At 47.0% G+C, this 26,926-nt stretch overlaps 1 protein-coding gene across 4 annotated transcripts; it reads left to right on the top strand.

Annotated features, from left to right (window-relative positions):
- The first annotated feature begins 1,867 nt into the window (after window positions 1-1,867).
- On the top strand, window positions 1,868-25,310 carry TMEM86A (transmembrane protein 86A). Of its 4 annotated transcripts, XM_062628149.1 has the most exons (5): window positions 1,868-1,915; window positions 2,372-2,507; window positions 4,457-4,750; window positions 20,086-20,342; window positions 24,468-25,310. In XM_062628149.1, the coding sequence occupies exons 3-5, from the start codon at window positions 4,572-4,574 to the stop codon at window positions 24,893-24,895; spliced, it is 864 nt and encodes a 287-aa protein (XP_062484133.1). In that variant the 5' UTR covers window positions 1,868-1,915; window positions 2,372-2,507; window positions 4,457-4,571; the 3' UTR covers window positions 24,896-25,310. The 4 variants fall into 4 exon arrangements, with proteins under 4 accessions (XP_062484133.1, XP_062484137.1, XP_062484135.1 ...); XM_062628153.1 differs by lacking the exon at window positions 4,457-4,750 and having other exon boundaries at window positions 20,078-20,342; XM_062628150.1 differs by lacking the exons at window positions 2,372-2,507; window positions 4,457-4,750 and adding an exon at window positions 2,967-3,104 and having other exon boundaries at window positions 1,891-1,915; window positions 20,078-20,342.
- The last annotated feature ends 1,616 nt before the right edge of the window (window positions 25,311-26,926 follow it).

Raw genomic sequence — 26,926 nt, 5'->3', positions numbered from 1 at the left:
CCACGCAGGTCTTTGCTGTACAGAGAACAGTTTGCTTTGATCTGCTTGAGGTTTACTTGCCATAGATTTCACTGAATGCCTCTCTAGATAGTGTGATAGATAGGTATCTGCACCTGATAGTGCAGATCTGTAGTTTCTTTTGTTTGGGTAGAAATCCTCTCAGATTGGTAAGGAGGCACAGGCTTCAGTGTCCACCTCAGTCCTATTGGGTGGTGATGGGTCAAACACTGCCCTCTATTCACACATCTCTATTGATACAAATCAGGATGCCCCTGTGAGTCTCGAGGCAGTTGTTTGTATACATTCTGTCCTTGGAAATAAAATACTGATGTACTGCACAGACACTGCAAAGAGTTGCACAGCTTTTATTACACTATTTTTTTTTTTTTTTTACTTTATAGAAGAAAATGTTCCCTTGTTGTGATAAATACTGATCATGACTTTTGCTCAGACTGCAAATAGCAGATTAATCATGTACTATTTAAGTACCTGTTTGATTTGTTATGAAGTAAAACTTTTGAGCAGGATTGTATTACATGTAAGGCAGGTTCCTGCATCCTTAAGTATTAATTCTCAAGTACGAACAGACTAGTACAGGTAGTCCTAGGGTCACTTTAATGAGCCTGAGCTTCTGCGTCCCACTCTCTAGTATCTCACATTACATGTTCCTCACCCTGTCTTTGTGCCAACACTAACATTTCCTCAGCCTCTGGATGACCTTGGCAGAAGGATGGGGATGGGGAGGTGAGCTGGGAGGAACCCGCTCCTGGGGGGCACAGGGACCATTACCAGCTGCTGTGAGCAAGGAGAGAGCTGGAAGCCATGGCCAGCTCTGAGGTGAAAGGGTCTGCCAAACATCTGCAGGTGTTAAGATGGGGGCAATGGGAAGCAGGCAACTGTGGACTGAGAGAAGCCACTAGAAAAGGAAAAATGGGGAAATGGTGGGTGGTGAGAAGTCAAGGTGGAGCAGAAAGCGTGGAAGGCCCCACGGGTCTGTGCAAGAAATAGGGATGTGAAAAGACGGGCAGAAAGAGGAGAAGGGTGGTGGGCGGGAAGCAGCCGGAAGGCAAGGGAGGAGAAAGGCTGGGGCTGGGGCTATGCAGGCACAGGCAGGAGTGCCGGAGAAGGACGGCGGGACGGGAAGGACCTGACACAGAGCGAGGGGTATGGGGTGTATGCAGTCCTGCCTCGTGTCTGGTCCTGCCGGCACCGGCAGCTCCCGACGGGGGAACTGCCCTGCCCGGGATGTCCTCAAGCCTCCGAGGCGCTGCCGTTGCGCAGCGTTTACCGACGGGCGGGTGTCACACGCGGCCACTGGCACCCCTCGGCGTGCGGGGAAGCCGTGCTGAGGAACGGGCCGACGCTTTTCTCGCCCAGGAGCGAGCGGCCGGAATAGGGACCTACAACACAGGGGGCAGCGCGGGGTGCTGGGAGGGAACCTCTGCGCTCCCTCCAGGGCCCAGTTCCCAGGGGCTGCCGCATCCCCGCCGCCTCCCCACGGCAAGCCGCAAGCCCCGTTCCCACTGCGGCCACCCCCGGGGCGGGACGGGGCGGGACCGCGGCGAAGGACCCAGCCGCTGCCGGCTGCCCGGCGAGCGCCGCTCCAGGGGGCGGACCGCGCCACTGACGCGGCGGCCGGGAGCAGAGCGAGCCGCGCGCTCGCCGGGCAGCGGGCCCGGGGTGAGGCTGAGCCGGGCCCGCCCCCTCGGGCTGCCCTCAGCGCATTCGCCGCGGGGGGCCCCTCTCCAGTGACGTCACAACTGTCTAAAAAAGCGCCCCGGCGGGCAGCGAGTGGGCGGCAGCGCTGGCACCGGTAGCACCGCGGGCGGCAGCAGCCGCGACCATCAGCACCCCCGCGACCACCAACCACCACCAGCACTGCGCCCCCGCCGCCATGGTGTCCCCCGTCACCGTGGTGAGTACGGGCCGCGCAGCGGGTGGCGGGAGCGGGACCCGCGTCCCGTCCCATGGCCTCCCCGTGTGGTATCCCCTTCCCTCCTCTTTCCGCGCCGCTGTCCCCTGCCCGGTCCCCGCGGCGCTGCCCCCGAGGGCTCCCGCCGCCGCGCCCCGACTGTGAGGCAGTCGTTACTGGCGGACGCCCCCTCCCCTTCGCCCCCAGTCCACTGCGAGCCCGGCTCTCGCGCGGCCCTCGTCGCGCGCCGGCAGCTGTTGCTGCAGTGGTGCGCCTCCCCCCCCCCGCTGCCCGCCCGCTCCTCCACATCTGTGTGTAGCAAAACCGAAACGCATCTGCTACACGCAGAACGCTTCTGGGTTCGCCCCGCGGCAGCGCCCGGGAGCATCGTCCTGCCGCGACCTTCCCGCCCTGCAGCCACCTCCGCCTCACCATCCCGAGGTAGCTTTCGCGCTTCAGGTGACGGCTTAGGCCAGGGCTTGTGCCGGCCACCGCGCTGGGCAGACCTTTCCATAGGCTGCGTGGCCTCCCACCGGGACCTGGTCGCCCCAGACAAGCCAGTCTGGCGCTCCCAGCATCTAATGGCATGAGGCAGGTATGGTGTCACCTGCTTGTCTCATGGGGGAGTCACGATGCTTAATTAATGTAACCAGCAATGAAATAGCGACTTGCTGCTGTCATGTCAGTAGGTGACGTGTATAGCAGCGCAGCTGGATTAATGGAGCAGACCTGGTAACTGAAGTAGCCTTGGCTCCTGCCAGCAATGCCGGGTCCTGGCCCTGCAGGTGAAGGTGTGGAGGGGTGTTCCAGCGCTGAAAGAAGAGAAAGTGGTTTCAGTGAGAATGGCAAAGAAGCTGTGCTGTCAGGCATACTACTGTGCATGTTCCGCTTTCTACAGAGTGAGGGATTTGTCTGAGTATCCCAGCAGACTAACTAAGGAGAGCTAACTTTTGGTGGAAAAGTTGCCTGTTGCTTCGCTGCAGCACCGAACAGCTACTGCTGGATCCATTGTCATCCTGTTTGAAAATTTTTCAGTTAATGGCCTCTCTTGCAGCTAGAAATCCTGTCCTTTCCCTGTTCCCAACTAATAAACCTAGGGTTCGGAACTTCCAAATTGCTTTGCCAGCTCTGCACAGCAGCTGGTAGTCTGATACTTAAGATGAATTTTCCTCCAGTTATTAACATGTACCTGGTAAGTTCATCAGCAGCCTTGGGGTGACTTTTATCTTTAGAGACAGAGGGAAGTAGCTTGCAGATTGTAACACTGTAGTGCCAAACCTTTTTGTGTGTGTGTATGTGTGCTTTCAAAAGTAACTAAAGAGGTTTTGGTATTTGTATGTTTCTGTGCCATAAGCTAAAGTCAACCTTAAGTAATGCTTTTGGTTACAGTGAATTGCATACGTATACCTTGGAACTAAAATCTTATGCTATGACAATAGTGGAATGGCTCAAGCCCTGGCAGGATTTGTTCTATAATGCACAGGAGGCAGTACTTCACTGTTAAGGCTAGTAAATCAGAGTGGTCTTGCAGAGTATATTTCAACCGAGCTTTGAGAGGTGGCAAGGACTAAAGCAAAAGTATGGTTCGGGGAGGGTGTACATCCTTCAGACTGGGTTTGCCTACACCAGAAATTACAATTTAGTAATGTAACTTGGGAAGGAAAATAAAAAACCCTTCTGCTTTCTTCATTTGCCCTTTTGGTGTGTAACAAATCTCATTTCTGCTCTGGTTGCATCTCTGACATACTGACTCTTTGCTTCACCAAAGGCAACTAATGCAGGTGTGAAGCTCTGGAGAGCTGGAGGGATGATAAGACTGGCAGCTGCAGACCAGAGCTGCAGCTGTTTGCCATGACTGTAGAGGTAGGAGGAGAGGGTGTCTGAGCCTCCAAAGAGCTCATAAAGAGCTGCAAGCCTTCAGTCTGTTAAGGAGCAGTTCTTTGCACATCACCTTCAGTGTGTTTTCACATCACTGTTTCTCCGAAGGAGCTCACTGTGCTCCTCTGGCACTGGCTGGGTGGTGCTCTGCCAAGGGCAGGCTGAAACAGAGTCGTGTATCAGCATGCGCTGCCCAGGAACATGGTGCAGCCTGTGCACAGCTGCCAGCTGGAGCTGCGCAGGGGGTGACACGCAGGGTCACTTGCTGAAGGGAACAGCACTGGGTCTGGCCACAGCTAGGTGCTATCCCCAGGGCCCAGGCCTTATCTCTGTAACACAGTGCCTTTTGATGCAGAGATAGACGAGGTGTTTGGAGCCAGCATGGCTGTCACTGCTATGACACATGGTGGGGATGCTGTCTTTGCGGGCAGCACCTGAGGCATAATCAAGTTAGCCAGAGGAGCTGATTTGTCTACAGTGTATGTCCTCTCCCAGTACACTGCAACATCACCCTTAGTGGGGAGAACACTAGAAGAGCACAGCTGAGAGTGACATGATTTTGCTTCCTTTTCTCAAAGCAGTGGGCTTTGTACATAACTGCAGCAGATAGCCCTGACTACTTACACACAGCCTGGTCTCCTCTGTGTCCCCCTCTTTCTTCTTTAGGACACTCTTGTGATGAGAATCAGGAACTGTGAGCTCCAGGGCTGCTGTACAACTGATAGCTGGAAAAAACCACACAAGGATGCATCGGTTATGAAGAGGAAGCTACGGAGAGATCATGGCTAGGTCTGCTTGTTTGTGCTGGTTGCCAGGCATGCATCATGGCCTGGAGGGTTTGGCATGTCTGCCCTGTGCACAAGGAGAGACCTCATCGTCATGCAGAGCTAGCCAAGCTGCTGTCCGTGATGCTGCACAATTTGCATGTGCTGTGTGGGGATCATGCCCACAGATAAACACGTCTGGGGCTAAAATACCTTTTAACATATTGTGCCAGGTCCTCAGCTGGCATAAAGCTTTGGGGTCCTGTTGATGCCAAAGTCTAGACTTGCATAGTGCTGGGCTGTGGCAGAGGAGATGCATTCGCCTGCCAGCCCTGTACCAGCTGGCGAGCAATGCTCACTCTGGTTGGAAGTCACCTTGGAGGGAAGCTTTCACTGTTTACTCTGCTGGGCAAGCAGGAGCATCCTGCTTACAAATTATTATTCTTGATACTGCTTTGATTAAGAGCTGGTTTTTCTGCATGAAGCCGTGTATGCTGGGGGCCTGCAGTTGGAAAGCAGTACTAATAAATGGTGCATTTGTTTCATGGGTATGTGAGGTGCAAAGAAGGCCTGCAGGTCAAGGAAGGTGATTCTGCCCCTCTGTTCTGCAAGACACCACCTGCAGTACTGCTTCCAGCTCTGGAGTCCTCAGTACAGGAAGGGTAGGAGAGGGTCCAGAGAAGGGCCACAGAAATTATCAGCGGGATAGAGTACTTCCCATGTGAGGAAAGGCTGAGATACTTGGGGTTGTTCAGCCTAGAGAAGAGAAGGCTCTAGAGTGCTCTTATTAACTCAGTTCTTAAAAGGGACCTGTAAGAAAGATTGGGACAGACTTTTTAGCAGGGCCTGTTGCGATAGTTCAAGGGGTGATGGTTTTAGACTAAAAGAGGGGAGATTCGGGCTGGATGTGAAGAGAGAATTCTTTACAAAGAAGGTGGTAAAATACTGGCACAGGTTGCCCAGGTGGTGGATGCGCCATCCCTGAAGACATTTAAGGCCAGGCTGGATGTGGATGGGCTGGACAACCTGCTCTAGTTGAAGATGTCCCTGCTCATTGTAGGGCAGCTGGACTGGATGACCTTTAAAGGTCCCTTCCAACCCAAACTATTCTATGATTCTATGAGGTTTAATTCTGTTCTTGTTCAATCATCAGTGGTCCCATTTTAGTTAAAGCCCTTTCTAAGACTGTCTTGTTAGTGACTTTTGTCCTGTTTTGGCTTTGTTTTTTCCCTCCTGATATTGGTTAAGCAGCTTTTAGGGTGCATTTGTGGGAGATAGCCCTTGCCCTAAGGATGTTTCTGCCCAGCAGGCACTGTGATTGTAGGGCCACAGGTGTGCAGGAGATGTGCCTGGAGACACACAGTTGTTTTGGCATTTACATAATGTTCCTTGCTCAAAGGGACACTATTTTTTTCCCTAATGTTAGGGCTAAACTTAGCACAGGGCTTTGTACCCGCTTGAGGAAAACATGGCATGGGAAATATAAAGACATTAATTATCTGAGAATATGTCTTTTCTGGGGGGCATTTATAGGTGGTATCAGTGTGTCCTTTTGAGCAAGATGAACTATGAGCTCTTGCCTACAACATCCCCTCTGCGCATGACTTACTTGGGCTAACACAATCCTATGTGTGGGAGAGAGGTGAAACTCCCTGTATGGGACAGGTTTTTGCATAGAAGCTGTATTTTAACAATCCCTATCCTTTCCCTTTTATACTCTGTTGTATTTGCATCTTTAAACAGAGATAGCTGGGTTGGGGAAGAATATGTTGTTTCGGCTGCATCAAGCACATCAAGCCCTTGGTCCTGTCCCCATTAGCTGGGAAGCAGCCAGCAACCCTCCTGAGAACAGTCCTTACTGACCCCCTGGGGAGATGTAGGATGTCACCGTGGGGGAGTATGAAGGCTACTTACAAATACTGGGTGAAAATCCTGAAGGGTATGATCTGGAAAGGTATTTACCAGTAACAAATACTGAATAGGGCTGGGGAGTGGATTAGATGTTGTTTGAGCTTCTGAAGAGGGGCCAAACCACACTGATTCGAATGAGTGTAGAAACCTGATGCAAATCACATTGCTTAGATAGTCTGCTCTATGGGCAGTTGTAGCAGTAGTAGGTCTAAGCATAGTTCTAAGTGTTTATTATTAGAAAGTGTGCTTCCTAATCCTCAAACTGCTGTTGAGAACAGGAAAGCCAGATCAAACTATTTCAGCCTTTGCTTCTTAAATAGAGGATGTATTATTTTTGCAGTAATTAATAAAGTGTTAGCAACCATCTGAGTTAGAGGAAACTCTTACAGTAGAGAGGGTAATTTTATTTGTTCTCTTTCTTTATATGCAACATTGTTGCTTTCATTTTGCTTTCAAGTAATGTTCCCCATTACTTAAATACCTCATAAATTGGGATTTTATTACACAGGAAGCTTGTAAACATGCACATTTATACATCACAATTATGGAAATATGGCACTTGTATAAAAAACAAACCAATTTAAATGAATTATAGAGAAGATTTCTAAACATCTGAACTCTGTGAAGTAAGAGAGGGAGTCATCACCTTAGGTAAGCCTAGCAGCATCTTATTAACATTTATGTCAGTCACACCTTTTGGGAGAAGCCTAAAAGCTTTGGTCCTACTGAGCAAAAAGCTGTGCTGATTTGTGCCAGATAGAGCCTAGGCATAGTGTTACATGCCATGATGTATTTTTCCAAACTGAACTTGTTCATTCTTGCTATGACATTGACATTCTTTGCTGTAGCTGTTGCTGTGAGAGGGTGGGCTGAGATATGGCTAACTGAGATTGGAGGCTAGAAAGTGTCCCAGTGTGGTTGCATTAAGCAGTTAGCTCCAATCACTGCTTCAGGATGCTGTAGATTAAAGGCTTCATTAACTCAAATATATCACTCAAGTCACACACTTCTGTTGTTCAAAGTGTGCTTTGTGCATGAAAATTGTGGGTCAAGTTCAGAAGCCTGTACTCACACATAATTCCTCAGAATGGACAGGGATAATTTCTTCCATTCTCTCTTCTTGTTCAAGTATCTATATCCAAAACACTAAGTACAACAGAAGAGCCAAAGTTATCTTTCTCTCTGGGTAACTCTGCAGTACTGAGGAAATAATAACTCCAGTGAAATTAGGCTCTTGGAAAAAGATGGCATCTGGAACCTGTCTTCTGCTAACATGTGCAAACTTTGGAACAGCAAAAAGATGATTATTAGTTATATAACTCCCTTCCCTCCTGAAGACCTAAGTGGCTGTTACACTAGCACTTAACTTTTCCACTGCCCTTTATGCCATACAATGCCCCGTACATTTGTCATTACAAGTAGAGATGTAGGTTTTGCTTATTGCAGCATGCCCAAAATGAAGGTGACTGCTATCTCTTCTTCTAGCCTGTTGGCGCCCTTTCTATATCCATATCTTATACTGCCACAATCTAAATAGCATTTAAGTTAATGACAGTTTTCTGTATGACAAGTGCTCAGTCTAGAGCATCCCTCCATGTAATGCTGAATGTGGACAAGTATCCAGGTGGCATGGAGCACAAAACTGTCTGGGAGATTACATGCCACCAAAGCTGAAAAGTGGTAGATGGGCTGAATGAGAGCTTTCCTGGAAGCCTGAAAGTGCGCTATGGTGGGAAGGATTTCAGATACCTGCAGAGAGCCTGGGGGCACACACTACAGCCTCTGATCCTGAATTGCACAGGGCAGTTTCTCTGTGCGTTAAGTCCAACTTGTGTCTCTTCTTGCATTAATTTAGTGTTGCAGGTTGACTGTTGTGTTGCAGATCTGCCTGCTAATGAGGATGGTGGCAATTTTTGCCCCTCAGCAGAACCAGTTCTGGAGACAATATGGTCCTGTTTGGCGTCAAGCATTAAATTTCAGATTATGTATCAAAATGGGTGCATTTCTGCTAGTTGCAAATAGCCTCTGATCGAATCATTGCTTGAGACTGAGGGTAAGTTTGACATTAAGCAGCTGCACATTTTCAGCACATACTAGACACACAGGGCAGATCCTCAGGTTGATGTGAGTCATTTTGTCTCCCATGGGTTCAGCAGAACAGGGCTTCTGCTGGCTGAGACCATGGCTTGGTTACCATATCACTGTTTGCTTGTGTCTTTTGGTTTTGTCGCAGCACAAATCAGAGCCAGCCAGGCTGCTGGGACAGCAGTGCAGATTGTGCTCCATTGCAGGAAAAACTAAAGAAGTTTCATGGCTTTTCCTGCAACCCTGATATAAAAGGAGCATGATGACAAGTTTAGAACTTAATTTGCATTTGTGAAGTTTCCACTGGACTAATATCCCGTGCACCTGTGGACTCACACCCTCAAAATAAAGGGCATAACACCGATAAACAGCTACAGGCTCATTTGTGAGCATGATCCGGATTTATATTTGCAGCCCAATTACAGCAGGGGTTTTGCAAGTGAAACCCTTGATATCTAAGTGTGAATCCTGTGGATTGTGTGCATTAGTGTTTGCACAGGCCAGTGCTTGTACCTGTGCACTCCATATCTGTTGAGATTGGCTGGGAAAGTCCAAATTCATGTAATACGTGCCTGATACTGACTTGCCCAGGTCACACCATCTTGGCATGAAAATAGATATTGGAAATAAAACCTGTGGCTCTACTGTCAAACCTTGACCTTACATCCTCCCGTCTCCTTAAGCATATTCGTCTCATGATTACATAAGGAGGGCTGCTGCTTTTTTGTAAGTTATCAGAGTGGCACCTCTCTAAAACCATAACTTTATTGGGGTACATTACTATTTTCTTTTCTCATTTTCTTTAACATGAGTGTTTCACAAGCTTTCAGCCTGCAGGGCGTGTTTCTCAAGTGGAGCTTTTCACTCTGCTTTTCATTAGGCACAAGAGAAGCTGAGCTGTCCTCCTGGGTTTCCCAGCACAGCCTTGTTTGCTTTTGCCAGGTTTTGCTGACCTTATTGCAGTGCCTTGCAAGGATTTGTAGGACAAGTCTCTTGTGTAGAGCTGCCAGCTTTGAGCCACTGGCAGCCTCCTTCCCCTCCTCTGTGTTCTGCCTTCCCGTTGCTTTTGCAAAAACCTCACCTGCCAGGTGTGCATGGGTCTGTTGTGTGAGCCAGAAAGCTGAGCTGCAAAAGCACCTTTTGAGTGCTGGAGGCAGTTTCAGCCTTGGCATGTGTTTGGGAATGGCTGGTAGGGCTGGTACAGCCTGTCACATGCCACCTGCCTTCTGTGCTACACCAGTGGCTCTTTAGCTGTTATCATAAAGCACTGTGACAACAATGCCTGCAACACTCTTCATTTAGACCTGCATTATTCCCCATAGATTGTAGGCAAAATGAAGTCCACTCTGTTGAAGAAATTTGCCGAAGAAATCACTTCTGGATGGAAGTGCCTTTCTTCCTTCCAAAATACCAGTTCCTACTGCAAAAGCCACATGTGACAGGGTAGAGCATGTGCCCCTTTCTCCTGAGTGCCCATTCTTTTGTGCATCCCCTTCTGCTGCAGCCAAATAATGAGGTGGTTGGGGCCTTCCAACAAGTATATAAATGTGATGGGTTGTGGGGTACAAAAGAGCTTGATATGGGAAAGGGAAGGCAAAAGGTGGATTTCAGCCCTGGGGACAAAACACTGTGCAAACCCCCCATTGTTATTACCTAGAGGCTTGGCTTGCCGTTGATGCTGACAAGGAAGGAACTGAGTTCTCCCTGCGCCATTTTATTTTGGGTCTGCACCCATATCAGAAAGACTGGAGAGAGGCCCCAGTCTTGCCACACAGCTTGTGGAGCAGATGTCAGTGTGTGGCACTTGTCTGTGGCAACAGGCCTTGCTTTCTGCTGTGGCCATATGTCCCACAGCCAGCATGTTGAGCTTACCCAGTCCCTCTAAGGTAATGCTTAGAGCAGCATAAAACCTAACACTATTTTTTCCTGAGTGACAGAGATCTGCATTCTCTTTCACAGAGGAGTGTGATATAAATAATGATAAGTCTCCTGAGAATGTGTGCTTGTGGCCTGGAAACCACACCTGAGATGAGCTGTGGAGACTTTTCCATAAGCAGTAGAAATTTTTAATCTGGATTTTAGTGTGACAAGCCAAATAAATGCCCCTTCCCACCCTGAGGAGAATTGTCTGAGACAGCCCGACTGGGCATTTCAGGTTGCTGGCTGCTGGTTCCCAAAGCTCCCTGCAGCTTCACAGCATCCTCCTGAGGTCTTGGGCAGCACTGGGGGACATTGCCCCACCTGATCTCGCTCCCTGAGGAAGGGTGTGTGCCCTTGAGGTGCCAGCAATGCAGCTCTGATAAGTAAAATGAGAAGACTGACCCACTGTGGTTCTGGTTTTTAAACATCTGGAAGGGGCTCTTTTGTGAGTGTTACAAAAAATGAAATGTTTGGGGAGGCTTGCTTGCTGCTACACATAAAGGGAGATCTGGAATCCCAGGAGGGAAAAGCAGTCTTTGCTTTGAGATAAGATGCTGGCAGGCAAATGCTATTTTTTTTGCTTTTATTTCTGAGACCCAGTGGACTACCCTGAAAGCATTAGCCTGTGACAGCCCTGCAAAGATGTTTGAATTCTAGACTGGCTTAATATTGTTGGTCATTGGAAATGATACATTGCTGACCGTACTCAGAAGGAAATCTCCAATACTACTGACAGCTGTAGGATTGCTACAGATGTGGAATCAATCATTACTACCACAGGTTAAGAAAAGGTTTTTAAAGTAGCCCTGCTTGTGGTCCTGTGCCTGTCTAGTAGACAGGAGAGATGATGCTTGGCAATGGAAACAAACAAAATTAACCCAATAAGACAAGTCCTAGCAAAACTACATACACCCAAGCTGAGTCTTCAGGGTGAAATGTGTTTGTAATTTGATTTTTATCAGTTAACACTGCTAATGAAAGGCTTCACTATCTTAAATGCTTCTCTGCAGTCCAGGAAAGCCAAAGGCTACTACCCCCGTGACTTTGTAAGTAAGGTATTGGCTGGTGTAGTGGTATCTCAGTTTGCCTCGTAGCAGCAGGTACCAGAGACACTGTTGCATAGCTTGTTGACCACCATTAGCTGAGCTAACATGATTTCTTCTATTCAGTGCAGGAGATGATACCTTTATGGATGCTGTTACTTCCTTAATTGCTAAAGGAAAAAAACATGGATCAGTGTCTCAAAATAGCTTTGAGCAATGTCATGGTTTAAAAGGCAAGAAGCGGGAATGGGCTTCTGACACAACTTGTGGCACATGCAGTGCCCTGATGTGGTGGGGATTATCTCATTGGCTCCAGAACCATCTGCCTCTATTTTAGGCTGCTGTGGGACTGTTCCCTCACATTTCTGAGGTCTCCTGCAAGGAGCTTTTCGAAGGTGTTTCCTGTTTCTTATTTGTGACTTTTCCCTATGCTATCTGACATCCCTCCCTATCACTGCACAAGGTTTCATTGTTGTAGCTATTTTGTTATCTTCTGGAGAAGGCCACAGAGCTTGCCTTCTCTTTTACCTTCTCAAGCCATTTACTTAAATATCCTTCATACATTGTGTGTTCAGTGCAGTTTTCTCCTAAAACCTATCCTAGACAGTCCCCTTCAGAAATTTACTCCCATATCATCTGTATGGGATCCATCAACGCAGGTCCCATACAGATGATTGGGATTTGGTAGTAGATCGCAGCATGGTTAAGATAAAGCACTGGGTAGCGCAGACTTCTCTTGAGCAGTGTCTGCGGCTAGGGACAGACAGCAGCCTGTGGTGGAAAAATCACACTTGGAGAGCAAACACAAGGAAAGAGACCTTTGCAGCAGCCGTGTCTGCCGCCTCACATTGCTGGCACTCCCATGGCAGGATGAGCCTCGCTCACGTGCTTGCACAACTGGCTTGGTACAAAACGTCCCCTTCCCAGCACTCGCTGGCTGTGCCGTGGCCCCGCTGTGCCCAGGTGTGCTGCCACCCTGCAGGGACTCCAGCTGTGGCTTCCCCTGGAAGAGGCTGGTGCAGGCCAATGTCGCCCTGCTTTCAGGAGACACGTGCCTTGCTGCCAGGCGGCTGTGGGGAAGCTGCTGCTCCGAATGTCCCCCCTTCTTTCTGTGTCCGGGGGGAAGATGCTCTTCTGGAACATTTTATCTTCTGTGCTGATAGGTTTCCATCCCCCGCCGTGGTTAATCTGGACATTAGGTGGCTGCAAGTCAGGCAGAACTTTTGGCTTGGAAATGAAAATCTTTGTTGTGGTTCTTGTTTCTGTGTGCAGCTGTATGTGGAGCAGCCCAGCCTTGCGCAGGGGCCCGTGTTAGATGCCAGTTTGATTAATCCTCACCTATTGCCTGCTCCAAATGGCAACTTTTCTGCTGTCAAGAAGTGGTGCAGCAAATTCACCACCCAAGGACTTTCAGGGCCTGTGCCAAATTTTTAATTGTATTTTTCTGGCAAATAGGCACAGCTTGCTCTTACGGAAAAGAAGCTGAATATTTCTAGCTGTCAATCCTTGTTGGGTTGGAAAGCTGGAAAGTGCATCTGGAGCTTACTTTGATTAACAGGGGGAAGGAAGAGGGTATCCAGGTGGCTGGAGTGAAGGGAGGGATGAGAGAACCCAAAACCAGCCTTATTTTGCAGGAGGAGTTGAAGAGATCCTGCAGGTGAAGAGGGTCCCTTGGACACACTGCTCCTGCCACATGTGGCTGAGCTCAAGGTTGGTCTTTTTGCAGGTGGAAAGCATTCAGGCCAAGCCCTGTTACTTCTGTCTTGTACTGAATGATGGAGGCTCTCCTGTGAAACAAAACCGTGATCCTCTGACCCCTTGCAAACAGGTCTGGTTAGACAGCCAAGCACAAGCTGAGTTTCACTGCATTACCCTTGTCAGAGAAATGGAGGCCCTGAGTTGTGCTGGTGAATGCCAGTAGCTGCAATGAAGTGCTACAAGACCTGGCAAAACTCATTGCATGGCATAAGCATGATGGAGACAAAGGATTATCAACACATGCTCTTCCAAACACTTATCTTGTGGGTGATTTATTAGCTATTTTACAAGTCCATTTGAGATGGAGTCTCTACAATCTTGTCTCCACCCTGTATTCCCAGCAGCATTTGGAGCCTGTTCAGGAGCCATCTACCTTGGATGCCTGGCCCATGGCACCTTCAAAACAAACATAAACCCTCTTATTAATTGCACAAATATGTTGCACCAACACAGTATTTCAGGCAAGTTAATTGGCTGGTTCAGTTCTTCACTAATCAATTCTTCACCACCCTCCATAAACAACCACTTTTCATCATAATTTTATTCAGGAACAACTTGGGGCATGCATAGGCCAGTGCCTTCCTTGACAAAAGGCAATTGGTTCTCCCCCAGGAGCAATTTGCTCCTGTAGGAGAGCAGAGCTGAAGCACTTTGCACTCACCCACACTTAAGAGACTGGACCAGTTGGGGCTGTCCCAGCCAGCCCTAATATTTCAGCAACCCAGTGGAGTGAAAAGCGCGAACTGGGTGGCCCCTTTACGTCTTATCCACCTCCTCCTCTCACCTCTGCATGTTGCCAAGGAGCGACGCAGAGCCGAGTCTCCAGAATGGCCACTGAAGCCTTTGCTCTGAGGGCCCACACCAGTGCTGGTTGTTGTGACAGCTCCTGCGTCCACCCAGGATAGGGAAGATGTAAATGGTGAATTTAGGTACCAAACAGCTGAATCTTCCCTATTACACACACGTCTGTCCCTCTGCCTAAAAATTCTGTCTTATATCTCTTTCAGTGTGTATATATTCAGAAAGCTTGATATGGCACCATCTGAGCAAAGGTGGGAACATGGTTTCCAAGCCCAGGAACGAACAAGCTCAGGAAGATAGGGCTTTGCAGTCAGCTTGTGCGAGTTTGTGGCCAGGATCTGCCCAGCACTGCTGTGTTCCTTTTTGGGTTCAGCAAAAGCTGATGGGTCACTGAATTCAGGGGACAGTTGGCTGCCTCGAGCTAATATCTGTGCACACAGAGGCTTCTTATTGTCCACTCATTTTGGTTAAGCACAAATATGGGTTTTCTGTAGGCTCAGACTCATGGGGAATTGTGTTGGTTCACTGCTGCTCTGTAGAGGAGAGCCTGTTGCACATGTGTATACTTTGTCCTAGCTGTGACTGAAGCAGCTCTGCCTCTGTGACTCAAAGTGCGCAGGGGATTGTCAGCCTTGAAAAGAGCTACATAGTCTGGGGAATGAGAAGGATGTGCCATGGGCTTGCAGTGGCAGCAGAGTACATGGCAAAATAGCCACACAAGTATTTATCGGCACACAAGTGGGGGTAAGAACTATTGTCACAGTAGGGCAGAACCAAGGCAGGATCCATGATGAAGGATGCTGAAAGCCAGGAGCAGAAGCTCAGCCGTGGATACACAAAATGGTACTCAGACAGCCAAGGCCACTGGGAGGGATGGGAGGTGGACAGCGACCCAGCTTTTCTTGGCCAGTGCACACAGCTGTGCTCAAGTGTTGTTCAGTGAAATAGCTGGGGTATTATTTTTCAAATACTTTTCCTGGAAAATAGCATTTTCAGCCCAGTGGGCTTCAGCCATATCCCCACAGCAGGTTGGCACACAGCTGGTGCCTGGAGGAGGCTGTATACTCATTTTCTGTGCAGGCTGATTTAGGGTACTTGTGAAGAGAAGAGCATTATTTGATACTCTACATTGTTTCCTGGGACAAGTGTGAGGCTTATGAACAGTAAACTTTGTCTGCCTTTAGTGTTTCAAAGCAACAAGCTACTGACGTTCTTCTATACCTCAGGAGCAGGATGCCTCCTTCCCTGTGACAGCTGGATTTTCTTCATTCCACTTGTGATGTAGATACAGACAGCTGGCTCCAAAATGTTGAAGAAAATCAGGGCACTGTCTTACAAATGTAGCCATTCCTCTATGGAGGCAGCTTATTCCTCTGTGGAGGTAGCTGTAAATTTTTTGTCTTGGTTATATGCCTGCAGCAGTCAGAACAGGCTGTCTGTGCTGCTGAGGAGCAGCATAGATGTTCCCCAGGTCATACCCTGTAATGAATATTGGCTTATACAGACATGGATCATCAACATCTTCTAGTGCTGCATAGCAGGGACCCCTGTGAGGCACCAATAACTTGTGGATATAGCTTAGAAGCCGTTGTATGAAGCTTTTGGTCACCTTTGTGTGCTACATCTTGTATTTTGCACATTGGGAAATTTTGTCAGTCCGTATTACCCAGAGTTATTTTTTCAGGTCTGCCACTTCTGTAACTGTTTCTTCATCGGCTAGCCTAACCTCTCAAGACATCTTATACCAATACCAAATCACAGCATGGCTGGAATACTTATGTGATAGTGTCATCTGTCACTGAAACAGCAACAAGGAAATGAGCAGTATTTCAAACTGGAGCAGAATGAGAACAGACAAAACAAGAAGGGATACTGTAAACCTGAATCCCTAACAGGCAGGTGGATATCAAAGCCCTGAGCCTCCAGAGAGCTGCATGTACCAATACCATATTCTATTTGAAGATCACAAGATGGCTGAGGTTGGAAGGGACCTCTGGAGATCATCTGGCTCAAAATCTCTCAGTGAGAACCAGGACTTAACGTCCTCCTAGTCTGCCTAAGCCTTGGAGGGCTTCATTGGGTTAGGTTGTATACAGATAATTTAATAAATGATACTTTCACTGTAACTCCACAAATACAGAGATGGTGGCTTTACAGCAATTTAAACTAATTTTTAAAGACTCTAAGTAACTTAGTAGTCATAGCAATTAAGAAAATGCTCTAAATTCTGCTCAGTTTAGAAATTCAAAACTTGGAAATACTCTCTTGTCATTGTATTCAAGATGTTTTCTGTACTGCATTTCAGCACAAAGTAAATTAGTGGATGAAGAAAAGAAGTGGGAACAAAAATGCCATAGAATTTGTAACAAAATGGCAAAACCCTGCTGAAAGGAATGACAATCACATAGCTGAGCAAAAAGGATCCTGTCACGTGCATCAAGTGCTTCCTTTTCCAGCACCACAGCACAGCCCCATCTCAAATTCTGTCTCTTGAGACACAGGTGCACAGGAGATAGATGGTCTGATGCAATTTATCCATGCAGCCAAGAAATAATGTTCCTTTCCTGATCTACAGGCAAGTCCGGTCATGGATTAGGTGTTTGCATTTCCTCAAGCCACAGCCTACGCTCATGTTGGTACATGATTTCCCAATACCAGCCTTGACTTGCCTTCCAGGTGGCAACTTGACCCATCACTTCTTCTTAAGGCTTAGCCACATATCCAAACAGAGGGCAACCCCCCCAGCATCACCCTCTGGTTGCCTCAGTTTTCCTTAGGAGACTTCTCCCAAGTATTGCCAGTGCCACGCCATCCCAGCAGAATGTGCTGCTCAGCTGTGCAGGTACCTCTGTCTCATCAAGTAGTGTCCCTCATGGAGCACTCAGTTTGGTCAGAGCCCTCTCATAAGCTTCAGTGTTCAGTAATGGGGAAGGGCATGTTTGGAAATAACTCATTTGAAATATATTTGTAGAAAAAATGTAAAGGAGCAAAGCGTTAATGATGGGAAGCCTGGAGCCCTTCTAGATATACAATATTATTTTTACACAAGAACTCTGTAACACTTTAAATTCCAGGGATACGAATGAGTAACTGAGACTGGAATCTGACCTCTTGTGCTTGAAAAATTCATTATTTATTATTAGGATGGAAATAATACAAACAATTATTTTAAAATAATGCTGGCTGGGCTTGGAAAATGCCCATTCAAATAGTGAGAAATAGAAATGTTAAGCTTACCAAGCAAACATAATCTTTCTGCCCAAGTGCATGTCTTATATTCAGTAAGGCAAGGTTCCTGGGGAAAATGACAAGTGTAATTAAAACCTGTCTCATCATGCATACACACAGGGGAGGACAAGCTATGACTGTAATGGTAACTACTCCTCGTAGGTGTTGTGCTTTTAATATGAAGTATTAAATAAAACTTCCTCTGTTTATTAACTGAAATATATTCCTGTATCCTTCTGGCAGTGTCTCTGTCCTGTGTTACAAACAAAGCTGAACTTGAGCTGTACCTTTCAGCATAAACTTTTGTCTTCAGAGGTACAAAGCTACCTACCTGCCTTAGCTGAGACTGTTACAGGGACCTGGAGCACTGATGATGCTGCAAATTATTTTGCACTTTGTAGCTCTGAAGGTTGTTAATTTTCCGTGCTGAAGGTCTCAGGCTTGTTATGGCATGGTGGGGATGCTCCACAACTGATGCAGGAGAAGAGCAAACCCTGCCAGAAGCGTGGTCATCTATTGCCTACAACTGTGAAAGGATGAAGTGATCAACTACATTTTTAATAAAAAAGAGAAGGGAAAGAGGCAGAGCTGGAGGTAGGCACTGGCTTTGGATAGACTGAGCCTGATGTCACTTCAGAAGGGGAAGGTGCTGGGTCTGAAGGAGAGGGAAGCTTTGCTTCACTCTTCCCTTGTATGATACTACCCATGTATGACAGTTACCAGGCACTCTCAGAGCTGTGAGACTATGTAGGCTTTTATGACTTTTATTTCAAATTTGTTTGTTATTTGTTGCCAGAATTCTCCTAAGAAATGTAGACATGAAGTGGTAAATGGTGCTTAATTTAGACAGCCTCAGCAGAGGACTCTTGATGGGCTCCCCATGTAATACAAGAAAGTTAATGAGTTGCTGATGTAGTTTTGTGAGTGAATTGTGTAGCCTGGCTGTTTAATGAAGTGTTTAAAGATTGTGTTGGCAATAGCCTATGAATAACGTATAATTAAATACCTTACTGCTAAGAAACTGCTGATATGCTAGGGAAATTTCCATCAGGTGTGAGAACAATTTTGAATGCACTGTCTTCTTGGGATGCCCTTTATTTTTGGTCTTGCTGCTTCAGAGATCGCATTCCTTTTTTGGATACTGCATGTGAAGATGCCCTCCACTGCCTCTGCCTCTGTCTTCCAGCTTCACCTGTCTCTCTTTGCTTGTGTCTGTAAAACCTCCTGAATTTCAATGAGTTTAGGCTTTATTAACTGAGCACCATAAGCATGGATATATTCGCTGTGCAGTCTTCAGCCATGCTAGGTGTCTGTACCAAGGCACACTGCATCAAAGGCAGATGGATACTTGTTTTGTGTTGTGGCAGTCCCGTGATGCAGGAAGCAGAAACAGGGCCAAGTGATTTTAAAAAAAAAAGACCAGTGTTTCTTTTGCAGGTTTTTGGCACATGGGCTCTTTGTGTGAGATAAGCAACCCCAGAGTGTCACACATGATTGTTCAGATTTTTGCAGTGTGATGCCAGCTCCGATGCCTATAAATTTCCCCTTGTCCTCCTCCAGTGCATGAGGCCTCTTTGCGCTTTGGGCTTGAGTAGTGGGAAGTTGTTGTGATATTAAGCAACTGAATCTTGCTTGACCAAAGAAATAAGAAGATTGAGAGTGAACCCTGGCTTGCAGGGGAGCTCTGGAGGTTGAACTGCCTTAGCTGCAGGAGGAAACAGGCCTTATAAAATACCCCAAGACATAGCTCAGGCAGGCACATGAAGTAATGTCTTCTCCTTTGCTCCTCGTTTTGGCCCTCAGCTATACTAAGGAGAAAATAAAATCATAACTTTGTTTCTCATGTGGAGTTCTCTGTACCTCCACTAAATCTGATACAGAAGTATCAGAGGAGGGCAGGTGAACACAGTATGTATATTATTACTGTCCAGAGTGGTCTCGAGTAAATGTGTGTTAGGAGCAGACCCAGCTTGTGGAGTCTGTAGCTCAGTGCCTTGCCTCTGCTGTGGCTTTGTTATGAGTAGCCTACTGCTCATGCTGCTTTTTTGTCTGGATTTACACAATAGAGCCCTGAGTCAAAGCATTTCCTGCAATATGGGCAGTCTATTATTAGTGTAATGCTAGAATAAAGCCACACGTGATGTCGGTATTAATCGGCTGAGGAAGTGACATCCTCACTTGGGAGATTCGTGTGGTGGTATTTGAAGTCATGTGGTGATGCAAGCTCCAGGCATGAGGCTACAGGGCAGGAGAGATAATGGCTTAAAAGCTGTATCCTTGGCATAATCTGCAACTGGCTAAGCAAGAGGATTTGCCAAAATGGAAGGGAAGATCTGCACTTTTATTGACATGTTTGCTGCTGAGATATTCCTGGGGAGTACAGTATTTTTGCAGCTGCAGGAAAGGTGTATAGAAGGCATTAGTCTAAACACAAGGTAGGTGGCAAGGATCACCAAAGGAGTTTGACTGATGGCCTAAATGTTTTTAGGAGAACAAATAATGAGAAAAGGTATCTAAAACTTCCTCCATCTCCACCATCCAAGACCCGTCCTGCCAGACAAGAAGTGTTTCCAGCAGAGAGGGTCACAATGGTCTAGGCTGAGGATCATGGTCAAGTCCAACCAGCCTTTTGCAGGGTAGAAATGCTGCTGGCTGACAGTATACATGCAAGAGCAGCTTTCAGAAAGAAAGAGACAGTTCTGTTATGCAGTTTGTCACACTGATGCTTTTGAAATCTTCCCATTAATTTCTCTGTTTTTAATTATTGTTTCTTTTAGGTGAAGAGCGAAGGTCCCAAGCTGGTGCCCTTCTTTAAAGCCACTTGTGTCTATTTTGTCCTCTGGCTGCCAACTTCCAGCCCCTCTTGGTTCAGTGCCCTCATCAAATGCCTGCCCATCTTCTGCCTGTGGGTTTTCCTTCTGGCTCATGGAATTAACTTCTTAGTGTCACACCAGAGCGCCAGCCGCATCCTAGCGGGACTCATATTCTCAGCAGTGGGAGATGCCTTTCTCATCTGGCAGGAGCAGGGCTACTTCATTCACGGTGAGTGCGGTGTGGGAGAGGGATGCCACAGTGTCCAGCTGTTACCCTTTTTATTTAGTTATGAGTTGCTGGGCCATGTGTTTTGTTTATTAATGTATAGCTTAAGCCCTGGGCAGTGGGAAGCACTCATCCTTCGACTAAAATTCATCATGGTTAGAGGAGTCACATAGCATGGATGAGTCTTTCTTTTGAGGTTTTCCTGAGGTTAGAGAGATAACTGGGACAGGTTTGGTTCCCTGGCACGTGCTCACAGCATACTAGCTGGCTGGAGCTGGGAAAGTGGCATGGGCAGAATCCCTGGGGAAGAGAAGGAAATGCTCGTGGCACTTGGCAGTTCCCAAGAAGCTGTGGGAAGTTGTATGGGACCTCCTATGTCTCTGCAAGGAGATCTGTCAGTCCTTCGCTACAAGGATCAAAAATAGGACACATGGTGCAAAGATCCCCAGTTCAGAGCAGGTGAAGAGGACCTTTATGCTTTGATAGACAAGTCTGTAGCCTGGGGGAGGTGTCAGAAAGTGGATGTTAGAAACCAAAACATCAGAAATCTTGTCCTACTTGCAGGTTCATCATTATGAATCATGCAGCCTGTTGTACAAGACATGTCTGTTTTGCAAGACATGTAAATGATGGGGAATCAAGGACAAATCTTACCACAGTGGCCTGTCTTCTCTATAGAAAGATCTCTCAGTGCAAACAAGCTTGTTTTATTTTACTAGTTTACAGATAGATAGGACATAATGATTTAATCATTTAAAGCCACATTGGACCTGCCTGCAGCAACTCTCTCCCTGGCCTTGGACTGTCACAAGAAATCAGCAGCATGAAGTCCTTCACTAAACTGACTGGTGGGGTTTCTGAAGTTAATTCAACCAGCGCAGGGATCTCATGTAACACCCACTGTTAACTGCCTCTTGTGACTATCCCACTGCAAAATGTGATAAGATGGGGGAAGTTTCCTGACTTGTGCTGTTGTCAGCTCTGAAAGTCAAAGGCTTATTTTCTTCCCTCTCATGAGGTCAGTATTTGGTTTTATTCTGGTGTTCCCACAGTTGTTTCTTTATGAGAGGGAAGTGTGTACAATGCCAGTTATGAAAGGCCAAATGCTCTGAATCTGGTTTTAATTCTGCTTCCCAAGGGCTTATCCCAATCTCATTAAAAGTCCATATAAAAACCGTTACGGATTTTGGTGGGATTTAGATTGGGCCCTGAGGATTGGATTTATCTGGGCATGTTGCTGAGGAGCTCTAACCTTCTCTGGAGGTGCATCCCTTCCGTGCTGAGTGTTGGCATTCTCACTAGTGGGCCTCCTCCTAACAGGGGTAAGCCAGCGTGGAGCAGGTCACCTCAGCCCAAGGGTATATGCTTCTATTTTGCCACCTGGAGTTGCTCCTTGTGCTGTGGCTTGGAAAATATTCAAGGCCTGATTCTCACCATGATAATTTTTATACACATGGACTGTTCTGAGCTTCTCCATTCCCGCATAGCTGGGATGTCTCTTGAGTTCCCTCTACAGTCTAGCACTAGAGGAAGGTCAGCCAGTTACAGGAATTCACTGTCTGTTAATCAGTTATCATATCTGGTTAATGTGTTTTAATCTGCAAATAAGTCGTATTTCTGACCCTAGCCTCACAACTGAGAAGTGTTTCTTTGGGGGTTTAGACACATTTTTCTTCTTATGGAGAAGAAAAGCTGTCTTGGAGCATTTTAAAAAGTCAGCCTTCATTCTGGCTGTGTCCTGCCTGCCTCAGTCTGTGCTAATCCAAGTTACCGTCTTCTGTAGCGAGGTGTTAACATTTGCGTTTCAGCAGTTAGCAGATAAAGTGCACCACCCCACTTCATCCTTCACCTCTCCTGCAAAAGGTATTTTCTCCTGTTTAAAACTCAGCAGGCTGCTGTTGTTGACAGCTGACAATATTCAACCTTTTGACACTGTTTGTGGGAATTTGAAATTTCAGGAGAATAAGAGGAAATACTGGATAGAAATGTGCTTTCTGTTCAATTTCTACAGCTTTTGGGATGGAAAAAAAAAAGATTTGGGAACTGGGCTGATTTGAATGGCTTTTGAGACAATGATTTTATAAAAGGACATTTGTTCACTACTTTACAGGGAAGTGAGAGCCTGGGAAACTGCTCTTGGCAGGCTTGTTTTTTTTCATTTTTGCCATTTCAGTCCGCTAATAACATGCTGTTTTCGGACTAGTGTCTTATCTGTAGAAGATACTTTACAGTGTTAACATCCACCTCCTTCGACAGCAGGCGCTTAGAAACAATTTATGCATTTGATGAAGGAGACAGGGACTAGCAAAAAAGCCTTACTGCCAGCCTAAGGGGAAACTCCAGGGGCATGGAGAGGGAAGGAAACCCCAGGGGAAGGAAGTGGACTGAGAGGAGTAGGGCTTATCTACCTGATGTGGTTGAGGGGGTCAAGCCAAAAGCTGAGAAATGCAAGAGAAACTCACCCCCACTCTGTGCGCAGCTGTCACAGGATTCCGCAGTTCCTGACATTTTTATGTGTGTTGAATGAGCAGTCCTGGGTGCTGACTCCCTTGTTTGTGACCAGTCTCACCACATATCACAAAACTCCTCCTACCTTGCTGGGCTTCTGCTTGGCTGCCACATCCTGTCCTCCTCTCCTCCTTCTCCTTGTTGCCAGCTGCCTGCATGAAGAGCAACACATTCTTCAGTTCCTCATCCCAGAACTCTCCATATAATGCCACTTAAGGAAAAAACACTCCTCACTACTAGGCAGTCACCTTCTTTTTACTGTGCCAGGGCTCTAACCTTTCCTGTACTGTAACACTATAAACAGTTCTTATCCTAAATCCCTCCTTGGTTTCCTCAGTGCTGTGCTCATGATGTGTAATAGCTCCGTGGAACATCAACTTCTCATTGTACCCCTATGCACTTCCTTCCCCTTTTCACTGTCCATTTTCTCTAGACTCATCTCGCAGACCAGATTCCCACCAGTCCCCTCCCTCCTGCAGGTTCCCCTCTCATCCCATCATGGCTAAGGGAGACACTTTCCCTTCTTTGAGCTGCTTCAGCTGCTCAAATATTAGGATGAAGAAATGTCTGCCAGCAGGTGGTTTAGTGACTGCCCTTTATACCACAGCATCATGCTTTCAATGTAAACAAGTGTCCTGCTGGAGGACTCAGCTTCCCAATTCCTTTTCTCCATTTCATGCTTTAGAGCTGCATGAAAACTTCCAGCTACTCTAATAACCCTGCCAAGATAAAGTTGGACAGCTTGCAGCTGCACCATGTGTGGGTCTGAGAATCAGAGGACCAGAGGAGCTGGACTCAGTTTGGGGCCCATTATCTACAACTGGCATGACAGCTAGTAGTCAGCAGCTGTACCAATACTTTTGAAGAGAATCTGGTATTTTATTTTCACTCATTGATTCCAGCAAAGGTTCATCTGAATCTTGCAGATAGCCATAAAATTGTTGGCAGATCACACTGGTGCAGTCCCTGAAATACGCCAGCTGCTTCTGTCCAGCTTAGGTTTCTCCTAGCTGTGGGCAGAGATGGAGTAGAAGCCAGATTTAGTCCCTGAGAACCTTTGGGTTTGTGGCTAAATACTGTCAGGCTTTTCGTCTGAATTCGGAGGGATTGGTATCTTTTTTCACATTTTGTTTCTACACTGCTCTGACTCCAGCCTTCCTGTTCCACATGTGGCCTATGAGCAAAACACTTGGATAGTTAGAGGATTGATCGTTGGTCTGCCTTGCTCACACCCTTCTGTCCAAAGCAGGGGAGGAGGAACCACCTGAAAAACAAGCTTTGTTCCTTCTGCAGCAGCCTAGTTCATCCAGCCTCTCAAGAAAAACATTTGCATCACAACAAAGCTGTCCTTGGCTGCAGTTGTGTATGTGCTGGGCTTTTTTCTTAGGGTGCGAGCTTGTGCTAAGGCTTATCTCCTATGAACAGATTTTTATGTTAAAATGATCCCAAGTGGTCAGTAGGGTTCCCACTGATATTGTTGAGTTGTAATGCTACAAGGACATCTAAGCCTGTGCTTGTTGTGGTGTATTTGAAACCCAATATAGTTACATGTTTTCTTCTGCTACCACCTGCCAGTCACTGACAAAAGGTCACACTTGCTATGTCAATGCGTCTTTCCAGGTTTGCTGATGTTTGCCATCACACACATCCTGTACTCTTCAGCCTTTGGCATGAAGCCTTTGGACCTCAAAGCCGGCTTGTTGATGGGCCTCGTTTCCAGTTCCTGTTATGCCTTCCTGTACTACTACCTCTCAGGCCCATTCACCTACCTGGTAGCTGTCTACATTGCCTTGATTGGCTTCATGGGCTGGAGAGCAGTCGCCGGCATGCAGCTGTGCAACGACCTCTGGACATGGACCAAGCTCTCGGCCTGCATAGGAGCGATGCTGTTCATGGTGTCGGATCTGACCATTGCACTTAACAAATTCTGTTTTCCTGTGCCCTACTCACGCTTCATCATCATGGCTACCTACTATGCAGCCCAAATGCTTATTTCACTCTCAGCTGTAGAGAGCAGAGATGAAGAGGACTTCAGAAAGAGGAGCTAGGTGGAGTGCCAATAGTCTGTGAACAATGTGGGCTATATCTCAGGTGCTGTAGCTGCATTCACCCCTGAGAGAGATCTCCATTTCTCTAAGCACATTGGTGATGTTGATTTTGCTTCTTTGAAGCATCACCTTTGGGGATTTTTTTTTCCAATGGCTTTCTCTGAATACAGCTTACTTCAGTGTGGAGTCCTCATCAGAAAGCTTAGACTGTCCCTGCAATAGCTACTCAGTCAACTTTTCCTCCTTGGAAGTGCTGCACTACTGCATTACTTGTTAGTCTTGAAACTGATGCTGAATGTCTGGGATGAGGAGGGCTGATGGAAAGGAGGTTTGGCCATGCACTGTGCTGGAAGACTTGCTTTCCCTAGTAAACAGACAGGCACATGTCTCTGGTAAAATCATAGGTAAAAACTAATTGACGTTTGTCTCTTTTTGTGTATTACTTAGTATTGCAAACTGGAGCTATTGCCTCTGCTGAAAGAAAACCTGGAGTTCGAGTAAAAACACCAAAATCCAGATAAGGGATGAGCTTTGGAGTCAACAGCAGGAAGTGGGGCAGCCCCAAGCAGAACCAGAACGGAAGCAAAACGCCAGACAGAGAGCACAGACCAAGAGGTGTGCTGACATGCAGTGCTGTGTGCTTTGATCGTGGTTCATCACTGCTCCAGGGCAGGTCTGTGGATGCAAGTCAGCATTGTCATGTGTGGCAGAACTAGGAGTTTGGTGGGATTCCAGGGACATCTAGGTAGCCAGGTCACTGTGTTCTCCGCTGTCATTCATGTGCAGTTACATACTGTCTGCCGCCACCAGTGTCACCTGAGACGTAATGGGCACATGAGGAACTTTGAGCTTGTGTCTTAGTAATGTATGTCCTAATTATCCTTAATATGGCAGACAAGAATCTGACTTTTATGCCTTTCTTTCCCAGTATCCTAACAAATAATATTCCATATACTCATTAAGCTTTACAATGCCATTGCTTGCAGTATCTGTCTTGAATTTTTATGTGAGCATTTCCTCTGTAGAAAGCCCGATTTTGGATGTATACTGTTGCCAGCTGGTGGTAACAGTCAGCTTTGCACCACTTGTTTTCAGAAAGCCTCTTTCAGCAGGGCTTCCTGAAAAGCACTGAAGTATGTTCAAAGTGCCTGCCGCTTCCTTCTCAAGCTCACATGGATGCAGTGAGAATGTGCCATCAGGGCTGTTTAATTCTGGTCAGAATGCTTTGGATTTGTCTGCCCATCTGAGGATCAAGATTAATTCTGACTTAGTTCCTCCTTATAAAGAGGAAGAGGTTGCCCTGATTTTTAATCTAAGTTCATTTGTGACCATATGTGTATTTTTTCCTCTTATTTAGGATATTTCATAGCAAACTCTCTTTCTGTTTGAAACTATCTTGAATGTACATTTTCTTTCTGGCCCTTTCCTACAGCCACTCTCATGGGCTGAGATGCTCCCCCAATGATTTAAGACATGAAGGTACTCAGGTGTGCAAAGGAAGCTGGCTGAAGGTTCCTGCACCTCTTCAGATCTGCAGGCAAAAGGGACAACCAGTGCAGACTGCACAACTTGAATCCATGTGCCCCAACAGCCCCTTGCACGCAGGCAGAGAGAGCAGGAGGGGCAGCCCTCCAGACCAGTCTTGTGGGCTGAAAATCATCACAGACTCCATACCTAGCATGCCCAGACCATTCCAGGTTAAAGCCTGGCACCGAGTCCCTGGCACAGTCGGCAGAGCAAGAATTCCTCTTTGTAGAGTGCGGCAGGGTCAGGGGGCAGTGAAGGAAAACTTACCAACCCTGCTAGCTTTTCCCTTGGTGTCAAAAGTTGCTCCGTGGATCTCCTCCTCCTCGCTGGCCTTGCATGGTGGGACTGGGTGGGCAATAGGCATTACCTCCCCATGACTCCTGCATTAGTGCAAATGCAGCCAGTATGACAAAAATCTAGGTTAACCATCCTGATCCCGTGAAGTCTTCTGCTGCTTTTCAGTCAGACAGAAAGGTCAGCTGCATTATTGAGAGGGAAAGCATA

This window comes from Pezoporus occidentalis, unplaced genomic scaffold (assembly GCF_034315485.1).
Source record: "Pezoporus occidentalis ecotype Australia unplaced genomic scaffold, CSIRO_AGI_Poc_V1 ctg31, whole genome shotgun sequence".
Classification (NCBI taxonomy): Eukaryota; Metazoa; Chordata; class Aves; order Psittaciformes; family Psittacidae; genus Pezoporus; species Pezoporus occidentalis.
This window is presented reverse-complemented; position numbering and strand designations above follow the sequence as displayed.